The sequence below is a fragment of the Crocodylus siamensis genome, chromosome 1, assembly GCF_052110815.1.
Source record: "Crocodylus siamensis isolate JL-2025a chromosome 1, ASM5211081v1, whole genome shotgun sequence".
NCBI lineage: Eukaryota > Metazoa > Chordata > Crocodylia > Crocodylidae > Crocodylus > Crocodylus siamensis.
This window is the reverse complement of record NC_143395.1, coordinates 104,072,381-104,091,279: the sequence shown is the minus strand read 5'-3', so window position 1 is coordinate 104,091,279 and position 18,899 is coordinate 104,072,381. Positions and strand designations below refer to the sequence as shown.

The window sequence follows — 18,899 nt, the reverse complement described above, 5'->3', positions numbered from 1 at the left end:
AAGTTTGTCAATCTATTTTCTTTTTTAAGCTTCTAACTTTGCTTGCACTTGCCCACATTTCTGAGCACCCAAGAAGCTTCCAACATGGGCTGTTCCCCTACTCATTTTTCTGCCATAGTTTTCATTCTGTCTGTCCTTAAGGCCTATGCCTCAGATAGCTACATCGCAGCTGTATATGAGCACTCTGTTATATTGTCTGAGGAAACCAACCTACCAGTTTCTCCTGAAGATGCTTTGGAGCTGATGAACAAAAATATGGATGTTTTGGAAATAGCTGTCAAAGCAGCAGCCCAGCAGGTATAGTCTGACTGTACAGTAATTAGAGGTATTTATTTTGGTGAAGATTGTTTAAACTTCATCTGTTTTTATTAGGGAGCACACATCATTGTGACCCCTGAAGATGGCATTTATGGCTGGGTCTTCACGAGGGAAACTATTTACCCCTACCTGGAGGATGTCCCAGATCCACAGGTGAATTGGATTCCCTGTACTGATCCTGAAAGGTATTGCCTTTGCTATTGGAAATAGGATCAGATTTGTTGGGAAAAAAAAAATCTTCATTCAGATCTGTATTAGCACTGTGGGACAAATGCTGAATAGATATTATGCATTTGTAATGAGTCATCTTTACTTCATTTATTCTTTTCCCCCCCTCTCTCTCTTCCCTCTTGCAGTTTAGTCTAATTAAAATGTCTTGCTTATTTAATGTACTTATTGGGGTCAATATTTAAGAAAGAAATGAAGAAAAAAATAAGTATGATACTGAATTAGGCTTTCTTTATTCAATGTGTTCCATGCACATTCCAGTGTGAAAATGAGGCATACGAGATGTTTATTCCTAAAACAAGGGAAAACCTGCTCAGAAGTTGAAAATACACAAATTGTGGTATTTTTGTTTTTAATTTGAACCTGATTTGAGCAATTACACATGATATAGTAAACTTCATAGTACTCTGAAAACATGCTTTGACTGCTACCTAATTATTAAATGACAACTCTTGTTATCATTTCTAAATAGATATTCTCAAGGTCACATTTCCTTTAATTGTTGGAAACATTAAATATATATTCTAAGAGGGGGAAATACACTTACTTGAATAAGTATTAGGTTACAATTGAGGGAACATAGTCCGATTTAATTGCATAAGCTGTAGTACTAAAAACAAATCTTTAAAACTGAACTTTAATTTCTTTAGTGAAGGACCTCTGAACCCTGTGTGTATTTATTTTGGCTGCTTCTGTGTTTCATCAATGGTCAGTAAGATTTTTCCAAGCAGGGGAAGTTTGCCAATTTATTTTCTGTATAAATAAAAAAAAATTGTGAGATTTGAAATCATAATATTCTTCTTCAAAATTTATTTTTTAAAATCCTCAGACATTATATCTAACAGTATTTTAACATAGCAAGATTACTGGAATCTTGATAGATTTCATAGATTTCATCGACATTAGGGCTGGAAGGGACCTATGATCCAGCCCCCTGTCCCAAGGAACTCAGCTGGGGTCAAAGAATCCCAGCAAAATGAGCATCCAAACACTTCTTAAAGGAGTCCAGAGTAGGTGCTTGCACCGCCTCAGGAGAGATCCTATTCCAGGCCTTGGGGGCTCAGACAGTAAAGAAGTTTTTCCTTATGTCCAGCCTAAAACTGTCTTGGAGAAGTTTGTGACCATTGGTCCTTGTCATCCCTTGGGGTGCTCTGGTGAGCAGGTGAATGATAGTATTAGGCACTAGCTGTGTTAAGGTTCTGCCACTAGATGACACTAGAAGCACATTTTAGTTGATTTTTTTTCCATGTAACAAGGGTTTGTTCTCAGCAGGTGTGTCTACACAGGATGCTATTGTACAGTTGTTACTGCTCATTTATTTCGTACTTGTACTAGCAAGGGTATTTGGCGACAACCTAAAGGCCAAAAAATAAGACTACTGGCACTTAGAATATTGTGTACAAGTCTAATCACTTAACTTCTCTATTTTCCCAATCTCCTAATTAGTCCTTCTTTGTACCTTTTCTAGTTTAGTTTATTTATTTTGGACCTATATCATGAGGGAAATCAAAACAGCTTTACTTGTTATGTTCAAAGGAGATCAAAAGAACTTGACTTGGTTAAACTAACAAAAATGAAATTGGGAGGGAATATTATTACTTTTTAAAGTACATTTGGGATGCAGCTATAAGAGAGGGAGAAGAGATATTTAAATTAAAGAATAACATTAGCCCAAGATTGAATGGACACAAATGACACAAATGGGCTATTTACATCAGAAGCCAGAAGGTTCTGTCATCTTTTAGACAAAAGAGATGGAACGAGAAAGTTCAGTTGCTGCAAGATGAAGTTTGACAAGTTCACAGAAGGTTAATGTGATAGGACAGAGTGTCCTTGGACCCGTAATTACCATGTGTCTCATTTTCCTTCCCCTGAAGCATTGGCCACAGCTAGAGGTAAGAGTTCATTGGGGTGTGCTATTTGTTTTTTTAACAACATCTCAAATACCTGGCTGGAGGTTTCTGTTCATGAGACTGGGTCAAAACAGAGAGGAATTTTACCCTCAAGTCAAATTGACAAAGACCATGGATTTTTTGCTTCCCTCTGTAGCACAGAGCATGATCCATTTCCTAGGATCCTCTGAGCCTAGCTAACAAATTTTGTGCCATATTTCCCCTAAGCTTTATCTTTATTATATGGTAGGGTTTTCTTTTTTAAGGGAGGCTTTATGGTTGGAACATGTAAGAGGACCTTAAGGCTCCTGGGGACCCTTCTGGACAAATGGTTGCCTACAAACCCAGGGGACTAGATTTTATGGCCCAGGAGGACCCTTTTATTTCTATGTTCCTGGAGAACTGTGGAAAATAGTCATTCTTGCATCACCACACATTATGCCAATTGACACCAGAGTTTAAGGGCATCCTCTCACTCCCCACTCTTTTCCTTGTTTCTTCTTCACCCAGTTTCTCCTCGCTAATTAAAATCCAGTCCTTCTTCCCACTGAGATCAGTTTATAAAAAAAATGCATTAAAAGAACAATGAAGATTATAAAGCCAAGTGCTCATAAGTTAGGAAATGTCAAAATTAAGTATCAAGAGAACTCTGAGAAGAGAGAAAAGCATGCGAAAAACCAAACCTCGTTTGTCCTTAAATGCAGGTTCTTTTATATTTGAAATCTGAGGGTTTACCTAATTGAAGCCTTATATTAACCTTATAAAGGCAGACTAACAAGGTTCATTGATCAGTTTAGATTCATACATACCTACAGATGGAATTAAAAAAAAATACAACATTTTGAGCAGGTATCCTTTATTTTAATGAGGAACATTTCTCCAGCCCAGTATTAAGCTTCACACAAGCATACTTTAACATCTCCAAAGTTTTATGCATTTTCTAAAGAACAAACTCTGGATTTTCTGATTTATAATTTTGTTTTTTGGGGATAATCATATCACTACTGATTCTTGTGCCCTCACACTGATATGTACTCCTAAGCTTAATTTAGTTTTTCTTTGCTTAATCGTACATAAATATACTTCATTCTAGATTTTTTGTTTGTTTTTATAAATAAAATCTGTTTCCAAATACCCAGTCGCCAAATACCCAGTCTTTTATTTGAATGTATTGCTTGACATAATCATTCTTCTGATCCAAAATATTAAATTTAGAATTTGTACTGACTTTTTCTTTTCTGACAATTAGATTTGGTCCTGCCCCAGTGCAAAAACGACTCAGCTGCATGGCAAGAAGCAACTCCATCTATGTGGTTGCTAATATTGGGGACAAGAAGCCCTGTAATTCCAGTGATCCCAAGTGTCCCGAAGATGGTCACTATCAGTACAATACTGATGTTGTCTTTGATTCAGAAGGGAAGCTGGTGGCACATTACCATAAGGTCAGAAATTACTTTGCAATGTTCAGTTCAATAATGGATTCGTTTCAATTGTACCGTAGTTGTAAATATTATTTCACCATAGTTTTAGTGCCATGTAAAATATCAGAGTTTAATGCTTTAAGAGAGCATAGGCAGTTACTCTTTTTTAATGTGGGAGTATGATGAATTGTGCTCTTCCCTTTTTACTGTGGTTGCACTTTACCTTTCAAAAGTTAACCTTCCACTCTTGTTTGAATTAGCTCTTCTTTCAGTTAGCAACCACAAGTTGCTGCTTCTTCACAAACAGTAGAGACGAAAGGCAGCCCAAGGTTGCCCACGAACTGTAAGCAACATCTACTTGGATTCCTACTGTGCATATACAAGTACTAACTTTCTGACTGGTAAACTGATTTAACTTTTTAAAGTCGACTTAACTGCTGGAGTGTACACACATGTATGCAGTAGAGTTAACTTAAATGAGGTACGAGATAATACACCTTGAAAGTGTATTATCTTGAGTCACAGTTAGGTCAACTTCACTCACAAGATGACTTCCACCATGTCAAGGAGCTGTATGTGTATACAATCTGACATGGCTTAACATACATAGGCTTAGTTAAAATGAATTAGTTAAGTCGCTTTATTTTAAGTTAACTTAGTACTTGTGTACGTACCTATAGGTAGTAAGCTAAGTTTAAGCCTTGAATTCATCCCAGTATTATTTCAGTGTAGACTGGGTGGGCAGAAGCCTATTTTTGATGAAAAATCTGATGCCTACAAATGGGAATATCGGGGATACCAGAGCCCCTGACATCTAGTTATCAGAGTCAGCAGCTACAAAACCTACGAATCTCTCTATAAAGGAAAGAGTTGAATGATTGCAGTATAACAGAATCCCTCTCACTGTACCCTCCCATCCAATTTAATATGTTGATGCCTTCAGAGAGAAATAAAAGAGGAATAAGGATGGTGTGGGTGAAAATGAAGAGGACTGTGGAGAAGAGTTTCATACTTAGAGTCCCTAGCATGGTGGCATGAGGGAAATTTGGGGCATACTATTTCTGCAGTGGGGGAAGAATATGATGCGGACTAACAGAACCCTGGCATGGTTTTAGTCATATTTGACTTCTCCTGTGTCTTATATTTTGGCCTGATTTAAAATGAAGTTTTGAAGTCTAACAAAAAAGTAGACTCCATTCCCTATTTATATGACCATCTTTAAGTGTATTAAATTCTAATTTATATGGCTCAGTTTCCATCTTAATTTTTTTCTTTCCTTTCTTCTTTTACATGAACAGTACAACTTGTTCATTACTGAAACATATTTTAATTATCCAGAGCCAGAGTATGTGACTTTCAACACGTCCTTTGGAAACTTTGGTGTTTTCACTTGTGCAGACATACTTTTCCATGATCCTGCTGTGGTCCTGGCAAGTAAATTACAGGTGGATACTGTGCTGTTCCCAACAGCTTGGGGGAATACTTTGCCACTTTTGTCAGCTATTCAATTTCACTCTGCCTGGGCTATGGGAATGCGTGTCAACTTTCTTTCAGCAAATACACGTAACTCCAGTGTGGATATGACAGGTAACTTATGATGATTTAATTGGATAGTACCTTAGCTTGCTAAATTTTTGCAAGTATGCAAGTGTTTGTAGTGTCATGGGCTTAGTAATGAATACTGGTACTTACAATCAAATTAAAATGTTAAACTTGAAAATTAAAATGTTTTACATTAATTTTGGATGTTTAAACCTTTGGATGGTTTTAATTAATTGATTCCCCTGAACTCTTATATTTGTGTTCCAATTAAAGGCTGCATTGTTCTTTAGCAATAATACTGTCTTGTTACTTTGAAGTAACAAATGATCCTCGCCACTAGATGGAGACTCCGTGCTTATAAATACTTTTAATCAAGCTGCAATGGGTGATTTTCACTCACTATTATAAAATATGAGCTGATGCATCTAAAGGATGAAGTTTAGATTTGTAGAGTTGGTAAATAAAAATGAATTGGCATATCTTTCCCTTTCCAACTACAAGGCTTGTCCAGGTCATTATTTTAGCATTACTTGGGAGAGGGTGAGCAATTCCAACAGAGTTAATACTAAACTTTTTATCCCTGAGGCAAGTTATGCAATTCTGAGCTGTTTGTACTTATTTCTAAAATAACATTGGCATATTGTTTTGGGAGGATGGTATATTTTGTGGCATTTAATGTGTGGCTATTTTATTAATATCAGCATCAGAATGTAGCTAGCACCAATTTAGCATCACAAAACTGTTTTTGAGTTTGGTTCAGTTTTCATTGGTTGCAATGACTAGTGGATTGAGTTTATTGTTTATAAAAGTGCTACTTTTATTTTAATTTCTGTGCAGTTTAGTTTAATATTGTCAGAATATAGCTTGCTGCTAAAAATGCAATCAGAAGTATAGAACCATTGATTGTTTTTTCCTACATGGCATTCACAGGGAGTGGTATATACGGACCAAATGGACCCATAGCATACCATTACAATACAGAAACAGAGAATGGTCAACTCCTTATTGCACAACTGAACTCACGGCCTCATCTCTCTCCCACCTACCCTCCTGCTGTCAACTGGAGCTCATATGCCACAAGCATAAAACACTTCTCACCAACTGATCAAGACTTCACTGGAGTCATTTACTATGATCTGTTTACCTTCATGGAGCTTACCAAGATTGAAGGAAATCATACCGTTTGCCAGAAGGACCTCTGCTGCCATTTGAGCTACCGAATGGCAGAGAAGCGAGAGGATGAAGTTTATGTGCTAGGTGCCTTTGATGGGCTCCACATTGTTGAAGGCGAATATTATTTGCAGGTAAAGCTTTTTACTACTCATTTTTGGGATGGAGGGCTGTGGCATTCCTTTTTCATATACAGCTTCTTCACACCTATTCCAGGGGGTATGTAGGAACATCATCAAAGTGCTTTCCTAAAAGCAGTGTTTGAAAAATAAGAACTTACTTTCTTAAGAAGTCTTAACAGACTTTAGGATCTTCCTTCTCAGCTCTTCCTACAATTTTGAAGTCATCTGAGATCTGCAATGTCTTTGACACCCCAAGCACTAAGGGTGCTTATGTACGTTTACATTTTTTGCGCAATCTGGCCTCTGAAAGTGCTCTACAGCTGTGACAATGTACATTCCCAGCTGTAAAGCACTTTTAAAATGGCCAGTTGCATGAAAAAAACCCCCTCAACAAATCAACTATTTGCGGAAGGCATTCTAGAACACAGTGCATGAGGGATCCTGTTCAGGTTTCCTTGAGGGTTCATTTTTTGCATGCACAGGGCTGTCACAGAGAGGAGAAAGTATCCTCCCTGTGCAGTGAGTGAAGAAGGGGAAGGTCGAACCTCACAGTCACCCACCCCAGCTACCCAGCTGAGGTATTGTGGGGAGCCAGGCCAGGCCTGCGAGGCAAGGGGGCTGCATTCTACCCCCTGCCCCCAGTTCTAACTATGGCAAAACCCAACTGGGAGTTGCATGCTGCTGCTGTCAAGAGGCTCAGCACAGGAATGGGAAAGGGACACCCTCTTCCCCTGGTCCTGCCCGAGCCTCTTGAAAGGGGTAGTACACAGCTGCCAGCTTGGCTTTGTCGTGGCTGGACCTGGGAGGGGCGGGGCTGGGGAGAGTGGTGGTCTGGCAGCCCTCTGGGAGGCTGGCAGATCACCCCTGCTTGCTGGCCAGGGCCAGTGCAGGCAGGCTCCAGGCCCCACAACCCAACATCTGTTGGGTGAAGGGAGCTCTAACTCATGGCACTTTGTGTAAAGTGTTGTGAGTTAAAGCATTTCCCCCAAATGTCTGGAGTTTATCCCTATCCTTTGGGTTCAGAGAAGTTTCAGTGTTTGTAAAAGGCAACACATGCTATTCTTCTAGGACACAGTTTAGCTTTAGTAGAACTACAGTCTGGGTTTTACCGTGAGCCTGTATGATGAGTGAATGAATGAATGAATGAATCTAGAGCTTGTTGACTTAGCATGTAGACTAAGTAATGTGGAAGAGCTGGTTTTGGCTATAAATACTAGCATCATCAGAGATAACGCTCATAATGAAGATCACAAGATCATTTATTTGTGATAACAGTAACAAAATGAAGAATCTAGAGCATGGATGTAATCAAGTTAGTCCTTGCCATTTGCTTGGTGCTGTATAAACTTAAATGGCTCCTTGCAATATTACCAGTAAGGCATGCAAATATCCTTGTGTTTCTGGGAAACTAAGACAGAGCTGCAGGTCACAAACCATTCCAATAGAAGATGAACACTTGTGTATATGAAGGGATATGAAGCGTGTATGAAACATTGTGGTACTGGGTGTAGAATTCTATTGTATTGCAAAGCTTCAGAGAATTGATAACTGGCTTAATTAAGTGTGTCTGTACTTTTTCCAATAGCATCGCAATGAAAGATTTTTCTCATTGCTTTCAAGGCTAGTTCTCAATTACTGTAAGTTTCCTAAAATATATCGCTGTCTTCTCCACAGATATGCACACTGCTGAAGTGTAAGAGCACAGATTTAAAAACTTGTGGGCAGCCAGTAGCTACTGCTCAGACCAGGTTTGAGGCGTTCTCCCTCAGTGGCACGTTTGACACTAGTTATGTCTTTCCAGAAGTCTTGCTCAGTGGGGTTCAACTGGCGCCAGGAGAGTTTCAGGTAAGAGGATGTCCTCAAACTGTTTAAAACTGATTTCATATGATTGTGTCCTTTGTCCCTATTGTAAGAGAATGTGGGCCAGTACTATACAATTTTCTTTTAATTAGACATTTTGGGTGTATTAAACACCCTCTACTTTACTAATTGGATCAGCTGAGAGGTGGCTACTGCTGTGGCTTCCTTTTTATTCTTTACAGCATGTGTGCCTTTTTCCAAGAAGGCAGTTCAGCTGGAACATATTAATAATTTGTTGTTGCCTTTCACAGTGCAGTATTACTGGAATGTTAATAGTATTCTTTACCTTTCTTCTTTCTCTAACTAGATATTAAGTGATGGGCGTCTGATAAGCCAGAATGGGACATCCAAGCCGGTCTTGACAGTGGCCCTTTTTGGGAGGTGGTATGAGAAGGACCCACCACACCCACAGCAGGCTTCCCCATAATGTCACTATTGATGCCTTCTTAGAACGTAACATCTGCATAACACTGAAGAATGTTAAGTACTATCATTATCTCTCCTCTTCTAAAATCGTTCTGTAGTTTCCCTACATTGGTTTGCTGTCATGATTCCATTTCAATGCCACTGAATAAGTCAGTGTCCATCAGTCATTGTCTTCACTGGCTGATGGCCTCTGCTTGTGACAGGCTTGATCCTGCTACCATTTGGATGAACTAAAAACTTGATGCTTAAGACTCATGCCCTATCTCAGCAGACATTGGCCCAAGCAGTAAAATTTCCCTTTAGAACCTGACTTCTTAATACTCCATATAATTTCTGTAGCAGTTGAAGTAAATAATAGCATATCTGGGATTTTGTTAGGTATGTGTTAAATGAGTCTTTAGAAAAAACAGAAGTTTAGGTAAATAATTAATTAGATCAAGTATTAACATCTTTCACAGATTTGGAAAATAACTATGTTAATATATTTTGCCAAATATACTAATATGACTTTCAAATAAGTGTGCCTTTTAGTAGGTTATCCCATTACAATAAATTGCAGTTTCAAAAAGCTGAGTTTTCTAGATGTGGCATATTTTTCCTATGCATTGTATATTATGGGCACATTTTAAATGCATGGGAAATGCCCTTTTTAAAGAAATGGCAGTCATTGTGTCATGGATTTCAAATCTGTGCTGAGGTTCTGACTATATTTTAAGCTTTTATCCTGAATTCAGTTTATTATGGTATATGCTTAACCTGTTTGAATTAGTAGACTGATTAGATTCACTGAGAGCACTTGCGCAAGTATGTGTAAGATTGGGATATAGTACTTAAATTATAGTGGAGTGGGGCCTCTACAGTGCTATTAAACTAGGTATTTTTGGATTAGATTACTTTATGTAAGAACAAATGTGGGTATGTGTAATTGTAATTCAATATTGTTCTGAACATACTTTTTAAAATAAAAATACTGCTTGATTCCTTTTTTGTTTGTTTTATGGACATACCTAAGCAAATATTAAATATTGCAACTAGATATTGCACAAGATAAACTAAAATACAGTTTTATGCTTATGTATTGTCACTAAAATGTAACCATTCTACATAGGGTGACCTTATGTCCTGGTTTAGGTGGGATTTGAGAGGCTGGTCCTGGCTGCCTCTTGAGAATTTTTAATAGGTGTCCGAGAAATGCAGGGGCTCTGGGAGCAGTTTGGCCGGTAAGTGGAATGGTATGAAGCACCTTGCAGGTCTGCCCGGTATACTTCCTCACCCCAAATGACACGTGAGAGCACCAGAAGAGCAGGGGGTGGAGGGAAGCTGTCTCCCAGATTTCCTGGTTGATGTCCTGGATTTCTGGGATTTCCATATAGTCATCTTAATTCTAGATAATCTCAAGACAGCCATAGTAAAGGTAAAGGAAATACTTATTTTAACCAAGCTCTGCCACTCTATACAAATGCATGTTATGTGAAAAAGTCAAAAAACAGATACGAGAATGGAGAGCATTAGCAGGAAAAATATCCTATTTGAAAGGATGAAATTCACAGAAATTTGACTAAAACTTTTTAAGAAACTGGGAAGTAGCTTTAATAAAATTCTAGTGAGTAATGCACAATAAAGGCTTCAGGCCTTGTGCTTGTGGGTAGCAAACCAAAATGTGATTCTTTTAATTTCCATGAATTTGGGAGCAGGGAAGGTCCTTGTCATGCTCTCTTTATGTTTGGAATGGTATTTAGACCAAAAAATAATTTTAGGGATAGATTCTTTCCCTTTTCATGCCTTGTCTTGCTGGTTATCATGATTTTCTTGGCCTGCAGAAAATGTTGTGTGTAAGAATGGGCAGATTTCATCTTTTTAAACTGTGCAACCATTCCTGTTAGCAACACTGGGCTGGGAGATGCATTTCAGCAAATTGTGAGTCTGTTTCTCTTCTGCAATTCTTACAAGGCTCTGGGGCAAGGTCAGGTTTTCCTGTTTTGTTTGACTTGGTCACCACAGTGGGAGATGCAAGAATGTAAGTAAACAAGACACTCGACTAATGTAGCAGTTTTCACAGTCAAGCCAAACAATATAACAAGGTGGAAATGGCTGAATAGAATAAATCACCAATAAATAAACCAATACATTATTCATGTAAAGTTAAACAGAGAGACATAAACTAATGATATCCAAAGCCAAAACTATTCATCACAAACAAAACTCACTAACTACAATGTGTAACACACAGACACGCATACACATATATGAGAAAATGAACAGGGAAAAATAGCCACACAAAAGAAGCAGGGGGTCTAAGGAAAACTTTCCAAGTACAACCAAGGGGGAAAATACTATCTACAGGCACTAGGGTAGGGAACAAGTAGCAACAGCAGTTGTAAAATATCTTCCCCCTGTTTTGTTCCCCACCCCGGACCTTTTTATTGCTCATTGGGTGCATGTACCTGTGCAATTAATTCAAAGCAATAAACCGTGACACATATCATCGTGTTTGCTGTGGTTCTGGGAACATTTGCAACTTGAGCTAGTTTGGGGTATCCCCAGCTAGCAGGGGGCTCAGGGGATCAGCCTGCCAGCCTGGGGCTGCTCTGAGCTGGCTCAACATGTGGCAGAGGGGCTATCTGGGCACAGGCAGATTAACTCACAGGCCAGCCCAGGCCCAGAGATCCCTGCCAATCGGGGCCTCTCAGAGGCTTGGAGGGCAGGCACTGGGGTGTGTGGAAGAAGTGGGGCAGCTAGGCACAGACAAAACCAGCAGCCAGGCTGGGCCAGGCCAGGCATGTAACACAGTGGGCCATGGCCACCAGGTACTGGGTGAGGAGCAGGGCACAACTGTGCCAGAGCCCTAGCAGCAGATGGAGCTGCTGGTGGCAGGGAGTGGAGCCAGGCATCGTGTGTGGCTGGGACCTGCTGGTGGATGAGTGACCCCAATGCAGCCAGGTCCCTGGCCCGGTCTGGCTGCAATCCTGCACGTTGGCCACCCCCAGAGCTCAGTTCATGCTGCACACACCCAGTGGGCTGTGGGTCCACTCCCCCCAGCAACTTCCTGCCATGATGTTGTGTGGGTCCTGCATGATTAGCCTCAGGCTCTGGCTCCAGCAGAGACCTGTGGGAGGGGGTAGCTGTGGCTCCTGCCCTGGGCCTGGGGAGCAGCATGTCCCACTCAGGCCACTGTTCCCACTGGGGATGGAGCATGCAGCTTCAGAGAAGGCCCAGGTCCTGCAGGACAGCACGGGTGCGTTGAGGAGAGAAGACTAGCACTGTAGCCTGGCAGGAGGGGCCTGATGGTGCCTGCAGGCTTGGGCAGGTGCAGCAGAGCAGCATGGAGGTTGCTCCAGGCTTGGCTCCATAGGCAACTGGTAGGAGTGACGTGGTGGGAGTGGAGCGGGGCATGTGCCCCTCCTCCACTGCAGGTGGCTTCTGTGGGTGCTCACCAGCCCCGTCCCCACGGCCGTGCTGCCAGCAGCTTCTGCAGATGCTCACCAGCCTCGTCCCTCCCACCAATGCCTCTGGCAGCTTCTGAGCGTGCTCACCAACCCATCCCCACCACCAACATTGATGCTGGCTTCTGTGAATGTCCCCCAGACTCAAGAGGCACCAGTTGCCTATGCTTGGCTCCCTCCTCCTGCAGCGGTGGCAACCCAGCACCATCAGGGCAGGAGCTGCCTCAGAGCCAGCACAGCTTGGCCCCTGCTGCCCCATGTTCTGGGACTGTTCAAGCCCTTCCCCACTGGTCCAGTCTAGCTCAGTTTCCAGGTGCCCTACCCCACTCCTATCACACTTCCCTGTGGTGCTGCTGCAAGTGCTCAGCCCTGCAGACTGGCAGCAACAGTGGGCCCTGTGTGGGTGGAATGGTCTGTGCTGGTTGCACCCTGGGACCAACTGTTGCCCCCGCCCCTGCAGTGGTACATGGCTTCAAGTGAGACTCATGGTGCCTTGTGTTCTGCTCCAGGAGCCCCTGCATGTTGCCCCATGCACTCTGCCACTCAGGACACGCCAGAGTGGAAGCCCCTTTCTCCCCTCCCCAGCCACATCCCCCTACTTCTTCGAGTGTCACGGAAGTGCCTGGGGGAGCCCCTCCAATTTTCTGTTTCCCCAGGCCCCCATAAATCTTAATCTGCCACTGTGACTTGGGCACAAAGGTGTTCCAGTGTGGGACTAACTCGCAGGCAGACTCCCAACTCAGGGAAGCACTGAGGTCCCAGACAGGAGGGGAGCCAGGTGTCCAAGGAGAGTGGTTGCTCCTCAAGAAGACAATCCTCCAAGCCCAAAGGAAGGTAATCCCAATGAGGATCAAAGGGAGCAGGAGGGCACACAAGCCTCCATGGCTCACCAAAAGCATCCAGGAATGTCTCCTAGCTAAAAGGGAGGCGTACACCCAGTGGAAAGGGGGGACATCATCAGGGATGACTATACTGCAGTTGCTCAGGGATGTAGGGGGGCAGTCAGGAAGGCCAAGGCAGAGATGGAAATGGGACTACCTTCCCAGATTAAGGACAATAAGAAGTCCTTCTTTAAATACATAGGGGGTAAAAAGAAGGCTCCGGGTAATATGGGGCCCCTGCAGGACACATTAGGAAATTTGGACGTCACACCAAACGACAAAGCCAACATATTTAATGATTTCTTTGCCCCCATCTTCCTAAGCAGGGACCGGAACAGCCACCCCCCCCACTGGGCCCCCCTCAGGCTCCAGGGGAGGCACACCTGGGCCAAGGGTTAGTGAGGAACTAGTTAGGCAGCTTCTGGAGGGACTGGATGTATTCAAGTCAGCTGGTCTGGACAATCTCCACCCTAGAGTACTAAAGGAATTGGCTGACGTCATATTGCAGGACCCCTGGCATGGCTTTACGAGCACTCGTGGTGCTCTGGTGTGGTGCCAGAGGACTGGAAGAGGGCCAACGTGGTTCCCAACTTTCAAAAAGGGGAAGAAGGAGGACCCGGGAAACTATAGGCCAGTTAGTCTTGTGGCGGAATGCCGGGCTAGCGATTCCGACACCTCTTGGGGAGCCGCGGGCTTTACGGAGCAGGCGAGCGCGTGGCTTGTGGGGCGGGATTGGAGGTAGCTTTATGACCGCCTTCGAAGTTTGCCGAGTTGGCACAAGTAGATGACTTAGAGTAAGTTGTTAGTTCTTTATAATAAGTTTATAGGATATCTGTTGGTTCACGGGGTTCCGGAGCAAGCCCTTGCTTTCTACCACTGGAACTAGTCCAATGATGGGTGTGGCTGCCGACTCCTTAAGTTCCAGAACTGGTCAACAGCTCACTGAGATGGGATGTTGGTAGTAAAAGTTATTACAGAGTAAATATAAGGTAAAGTAAAGATTCGTTTTATTCACTCACTTGGCCTCACCCTCTTACGACTAAGAGGGGAGGCCGGCTGGAATGAAGTTGCAGTAAATATAAGTATAGAAAGCATAGATATGCTGTCTAAGCTGTGAAGAGAGGCAGGCGAGAGGTGGAGTCTCTGATGTTTCTTCAGTTACAGTATGCTGGATACGAAGGGGGTCTGTTGGCCCACAGGGTTCACTAGTGAGCCCTTGCTCTCCACCCCTTGCGGGATGGGTGCAGCTGCCCTCTAGTTAGTCCTAGGGCTGGTCAACAGCTCATAAACAGGATGGTGAATACAAAACTGTAACACGGTGAATTGTTGTCGATTGTTGGATATTCGAGGCCTTGGTTTTCGCTGGGATACGCCCAGACAGAGAGTTGAGGACCGGCTACAGGGTGATCAGGCCTGAAGGGTCGTCTAGTCATCGTCTCTGCTACTTCCTGCCTCTTTGCCTCTTTTATAGATGTTGGTTGGACTGCCTCTGTGACACTATGATATAAGCTAAGTATACAGGGATAGGATAGTTTCTTTTACATAATAGTTACTAGGCAGATTTTCTACGTAAGTTTAGTTTCTGCAGAAATGACACTTATAGATAAGAAATGAAACCTACAGAATACGCATGTGCAGCTTAATACAAGCGTGGAAAAGTACAAAGCTTTCATTTTGATTAGAAGCCAAAACTACAAGGATACATAAATGTGAGAGTGCTGCACGGCAGTTTTACAGAAATAAAATAAGATATTTACATGCCCTCGTGCCGTGGGGCAGTAGAACATTTATGTAGTGGTTTCATTTAGAAATGGGTTGATAGTGAACAGATCTTTTTCTTCGTTGAGTTCATTGGGAAGTTTGGTGTAGATGAAGGCACTTACAGAGTTTATACAATTTTGGATAAACTTTACAATACAAGAACAAATGCATAAAAAGATAATGATAGGTATGAATAATAAGAGGAGTGCTGAAAGTAAATTAGATAGCCAAGATGAGATATTAAAGCCTAGCGCATTAAAGACTTGAGAAAGTAAACTGTTGCCAACACCAGCGATGCCGTTGACACGGGTGGCTATTTTGCGAATGCTATCGACTAGTTGGTTGAGTGGAATGGAAACATTGGCAATTGCAATACAACATAGGTCATTAGATAGGTTGAGGTATTGATGTAGGCCACCATGTTGGAGTAATAAGGCATCTAACGCAAGGCAGTTTTGAATAGTTATTTGGGAGGTGGCCTGTAACTGTTGGTTAAGGAGAGAAAGGCTGTCAGCTGTGCGGTTTGCTAATAACTCTACTTCCTCGGCTAACGGGATTAGTGCAATGCAGGCTTTTGTAATGCTGACTCCCCAGATAAATAGGCCTTCGGTGGTCCAACTAAGAGCTTAGGTTACTTTCTCTCCATGGGTTAGGGAACTCCATACTGGCGCACATGATCTAGCTTGCCTATGTTTTATATGAAGACTCGGTGGGTAAACAGTAGATGCTTTTAAAGGTGGGCAGAATAAAAGTGATGCTAAAAAACATTGTACGGCACTGAGGGTGGCAGGTAAGGCTGTATATACTTTTCCATTAGAACAGGCCCAGGCTAGGCCTATTGGTGCTGCGGTGGATAATTCTGAGCACTGTCCAGGAAAAGGAAAAGCGTCTCTCGTTCGCTCTGGGGGGCCGGGTTGCCTTATCAGAAGTGTGATGCCATGGCAGGCAGCGTTTAACAATATTGCTCATAATGTGGGATAATAAAATCCGAACCAGGAATCATTTCCGAAGGGACCTGGTTGAGTTAAATTTACAGCTAGAGAATCATTCCATTTTACTAAGGGTGTCAGCTGGATAAGGGGATAACGTGACTACAGATATAGTAGCTTGACCATGTGGCGTAAGGTCGAGGTACCATGGTGGAGTAACTAAGTGAGGGTTCCATGTGAGAGACTGGTCTGGTCAGGACCAATTATTACCATTAGGATGTATTTCCTAGGGGATAGCTGAACAAGCGTATGGGGTTCCGTTAAAAAAGCAATTCGTTTCAGTGGGTTCAGAGGACAGGCTAGCAAGTGTAAAATTTTGTGGCCAGGAATAGTTAATAGAACCGAAAGTTTCGCTTAAGAATACATCTTTGGAAGTTTTTGGGCTTAGTGAGATTTGGGAGAACCAATTGGATAGATTAAATGGTTCAGGGTAAAGAGTGAGGACTGGGTCTTGGACAGACATGGGAATTTTTAAACAGGCAGTTAATCCTTGTCCTTTTTCTTCTTCTCCAGTTGCATTGGCCCATAGGGATAAAAGTTGAAGTACAGTGTTAGGTGAAGAAAAGGGGGTAAGAACAGGTATGGTAACTAGGAAAAGGATAACGAGGAGTGTCGGCAATGATAGATATAGCATAACGGGTGTCAGTTCATAGTTGTGGTTCATTGTAGATGTTCTTTAGGTGGCAGATGGTTTAGTGCAGTGGTCATGATGGTCACATGTGGGGATAGTGCTGGTAGAATGATGAACAGGCTCGCCGATGTATCGCGTTGCCAGAGAATACGGCACTTTTTCGGATAGGTTGACCTTGTGGATTTGAGGCGCGTATACAAGGTGGGCGATGTGCTTTTCCCAAATGGCTGTCTTATATAATATCTGTAATGATAGTAAGGGGAGAGGAAATAAGATAGTTAGAGAATATAAAGGTTATATACAGTAAAATGGCTAGTTTTTTGTCTCAGAGCGATGACTTAGCCAATTGTGATGGGCTAGTAATGTCTTGTTGGGTACGTCGGTTTTAACTTGGTAGTGTTCGGATATGTTCCTGCAGATTGTACTATTCCTTGGTATAGTAGCTGTTTCTTTTCAGCAGGTCCTGGTATGGCTACCCAGACAAGTTCTCCCGGCTGGAATCGGGGCTTCCATGGTTCTGGTGTTTCTTGCTTTCTGTCAGTCCATAATGACTTGTCTTCATTTAGTTGGATTAGAATTTGTGGTAGACGGCTTGTCCAACTTAAATATGTGCCGTTTCCTGTTAGATGGAGCTTTTCTTTGAGGATTCTTATGGAGCGTTCAACGACACCATTTGACTGTGGGTGATATGGGATGTGGGTGTGCCAGACGATGTTGTAGGTACTGCAAAAGGTTGCTAGGGCTTTTGATGTGAAGGGTGGTCCTCCGTCGGATTGGATTTCATTTGGTATTTCCCAGAGGCTCATGGCCTGGAGCAGTGCAGAGCAAACGGTTTTGGCGGTAGTCTTTGTAAGAGGAATGCATTGCAGTTGTCTGGTGCCTAGATCAACTAGGACTAACGCCTTGGCCTGATGTTTGACTCCAGGGAGTGGTCCCATGAGGTCGACTTGCCACGTCTTTCCTAGGGAAAAGTATTTTGGGTCAAATTCTTGTTTAGCTGATGCGGTTGGCATGGCCTTGACTTTGTTACATATGTAACAGGTTTGACTCCATGTTTTCCAATCTTGAAGTGTGATGGTGAACAGTGGTGTCTCGGCGGTTATTCACTTCCATTTGAGATGGGCCTTTTTGGGCCTGGGGTGGCTCCAGAACTCATGTAGCCATTGTATTAAGTGTTGGTTATTGACATTTGTCTTAGCGAGAATGGCTGCTGCAACTTGTTGTGGTTGATTTGCTGTTTTCTTGATGGCTTCTGCACACTTTTCTGGGTCTTGTAGCACGGCGTCGATGTGGGCGTGGACTGGGTCAGTATCCGGTTGGTAAGAGCGGGTGTGTTGCAGCAGAGGTATGGTTTTAAAGTGAGGCAATATAGCGAAGATTGTATTCCAAAGGGGTTGGTTTTCTGTGGCTTGTGCCTGTCCAGTTAATATTTTGTAGCTGTATTGAGAGTCAATAGCTATTACAGGGACAGGTTCACGGACATTATGGGCGTCTAAGCAGTGTTGGAGGGCTCCTTTGAATACGAGGAGTTCTTTCAGTTGTGCATTTGGAGGTGGGGCTGCAGGCTCTACTTCAATGTATTGGCAGGGGTTACAGAAGAATCCATGTGCTCCGCCATGGGCTGTACTTCCGTCTGATGCTATCCAGGTGGGAAGAATAGTGCCGTACATTAGTGAAGGGTTTTGATGATGAAGGGAAGGCGTTGAACTTGCTGGCGCCTCTTTCATCTTCCAACGGTGGAAGTGAAAATGAAAGACTTGTACTAATTCTTACCAGGTGGTACATAGGCTGTGAAAGGTTGGGTCCGGTCGGTCGGGAGTGAGAGGTGGAAGTAGTGTGATGCCTGATCTGATGAGAGTTCCGGTAGTTGTAGAAATGTTGGGATAGGCAGCTGTGGCGAGCTGGGATGCTAGTAAAAGGGTTCCTGTGACTCCATATCGATATTGAGACGGTTGCAGAGCCTTGTAGGTTGAGAATACTAGTTTGTTGATGCTGGTAGTGCCAGTTGCCCAGAGTATTTGACTTGTATGTCCAAGGGTAACAGTTATGGATTCGTTGGGGCTAATACTGTGGAGGATTGTAGTTGAGATTTATGCATGTTTACAGTCCATCCGTGGGCTTGTAAGTGATGTATTAGTTTTTCTGTAGTTTGGGTTACTGCTTCTGGAGTCCTGCCCATGATGGCGATATCATCTACATAACTCCAGATTTGGAT

General features: G+C 42.7%; 1 protein-coding gene across 2 annotated transcripts; it reads left to right on the top strand.

Moving 5' to 3' along the window:
* On the top strand, positions 1-9,960 carry LOC149873142 (pantetheinase-like). Of its 2 annotated transcripts, none has more exons than XM_090031458.1 (7): positions 1-297; positions 373-503; positions 3,688-3,880; positions 5,158-5,446; positions 6,332-6,705; positions 8,495-8,538; positions 8,861-9,960. In XM_090031458.1, exons 1-7 carry the CDS (start codon positions 85-87, stop codon positions 8,865-8,867), a joined length of 1,251 nt encoding a protein of 416 aa, XP_089887584.1. In that variant the 5' UTR covers positions 1-84; the 3' UTR covers positions 8,868-9,960. The 2 variants fall into 2 exon arrangements, with proteins under 2 accessions (XP_089887584.1, XP_089887583.1); XM_090031457.1 differs by having other exon boundaries at positions 4-297; positions 8,368-8,538.
* The last annotated feature ends 8,939 nt before the right edge of the window (positions 9,961-18,899 follow it).

What these genes read in the sequence shown, in the direction of transcription:
- LOC149873142 (XM_090031457.1), top strand. Translation starts at nt 85, where the DNA reads ATGGGCTGTTCCCCTACTCATTTTTCTGCCATAGTTTTCATTCTGTCT. An exon ending in TCAAAGCAGCAGCCCAGCAG is followed by an intron (nt 298 to 372) that starts GTATAGTCTGAC and finishes TGTTTTTATTAG; the next exon opens with GGAGCACACATCATTGTGAC. An exon ending in AAGGCGAATATTATTTGCAG is followed by an intron (nt 6,706 to 8,367) that starts GTAAAGCTTTTT and finishes TCTTCTCCACAG; the next exon opens with ATATGCACACTGCTGAAGTG.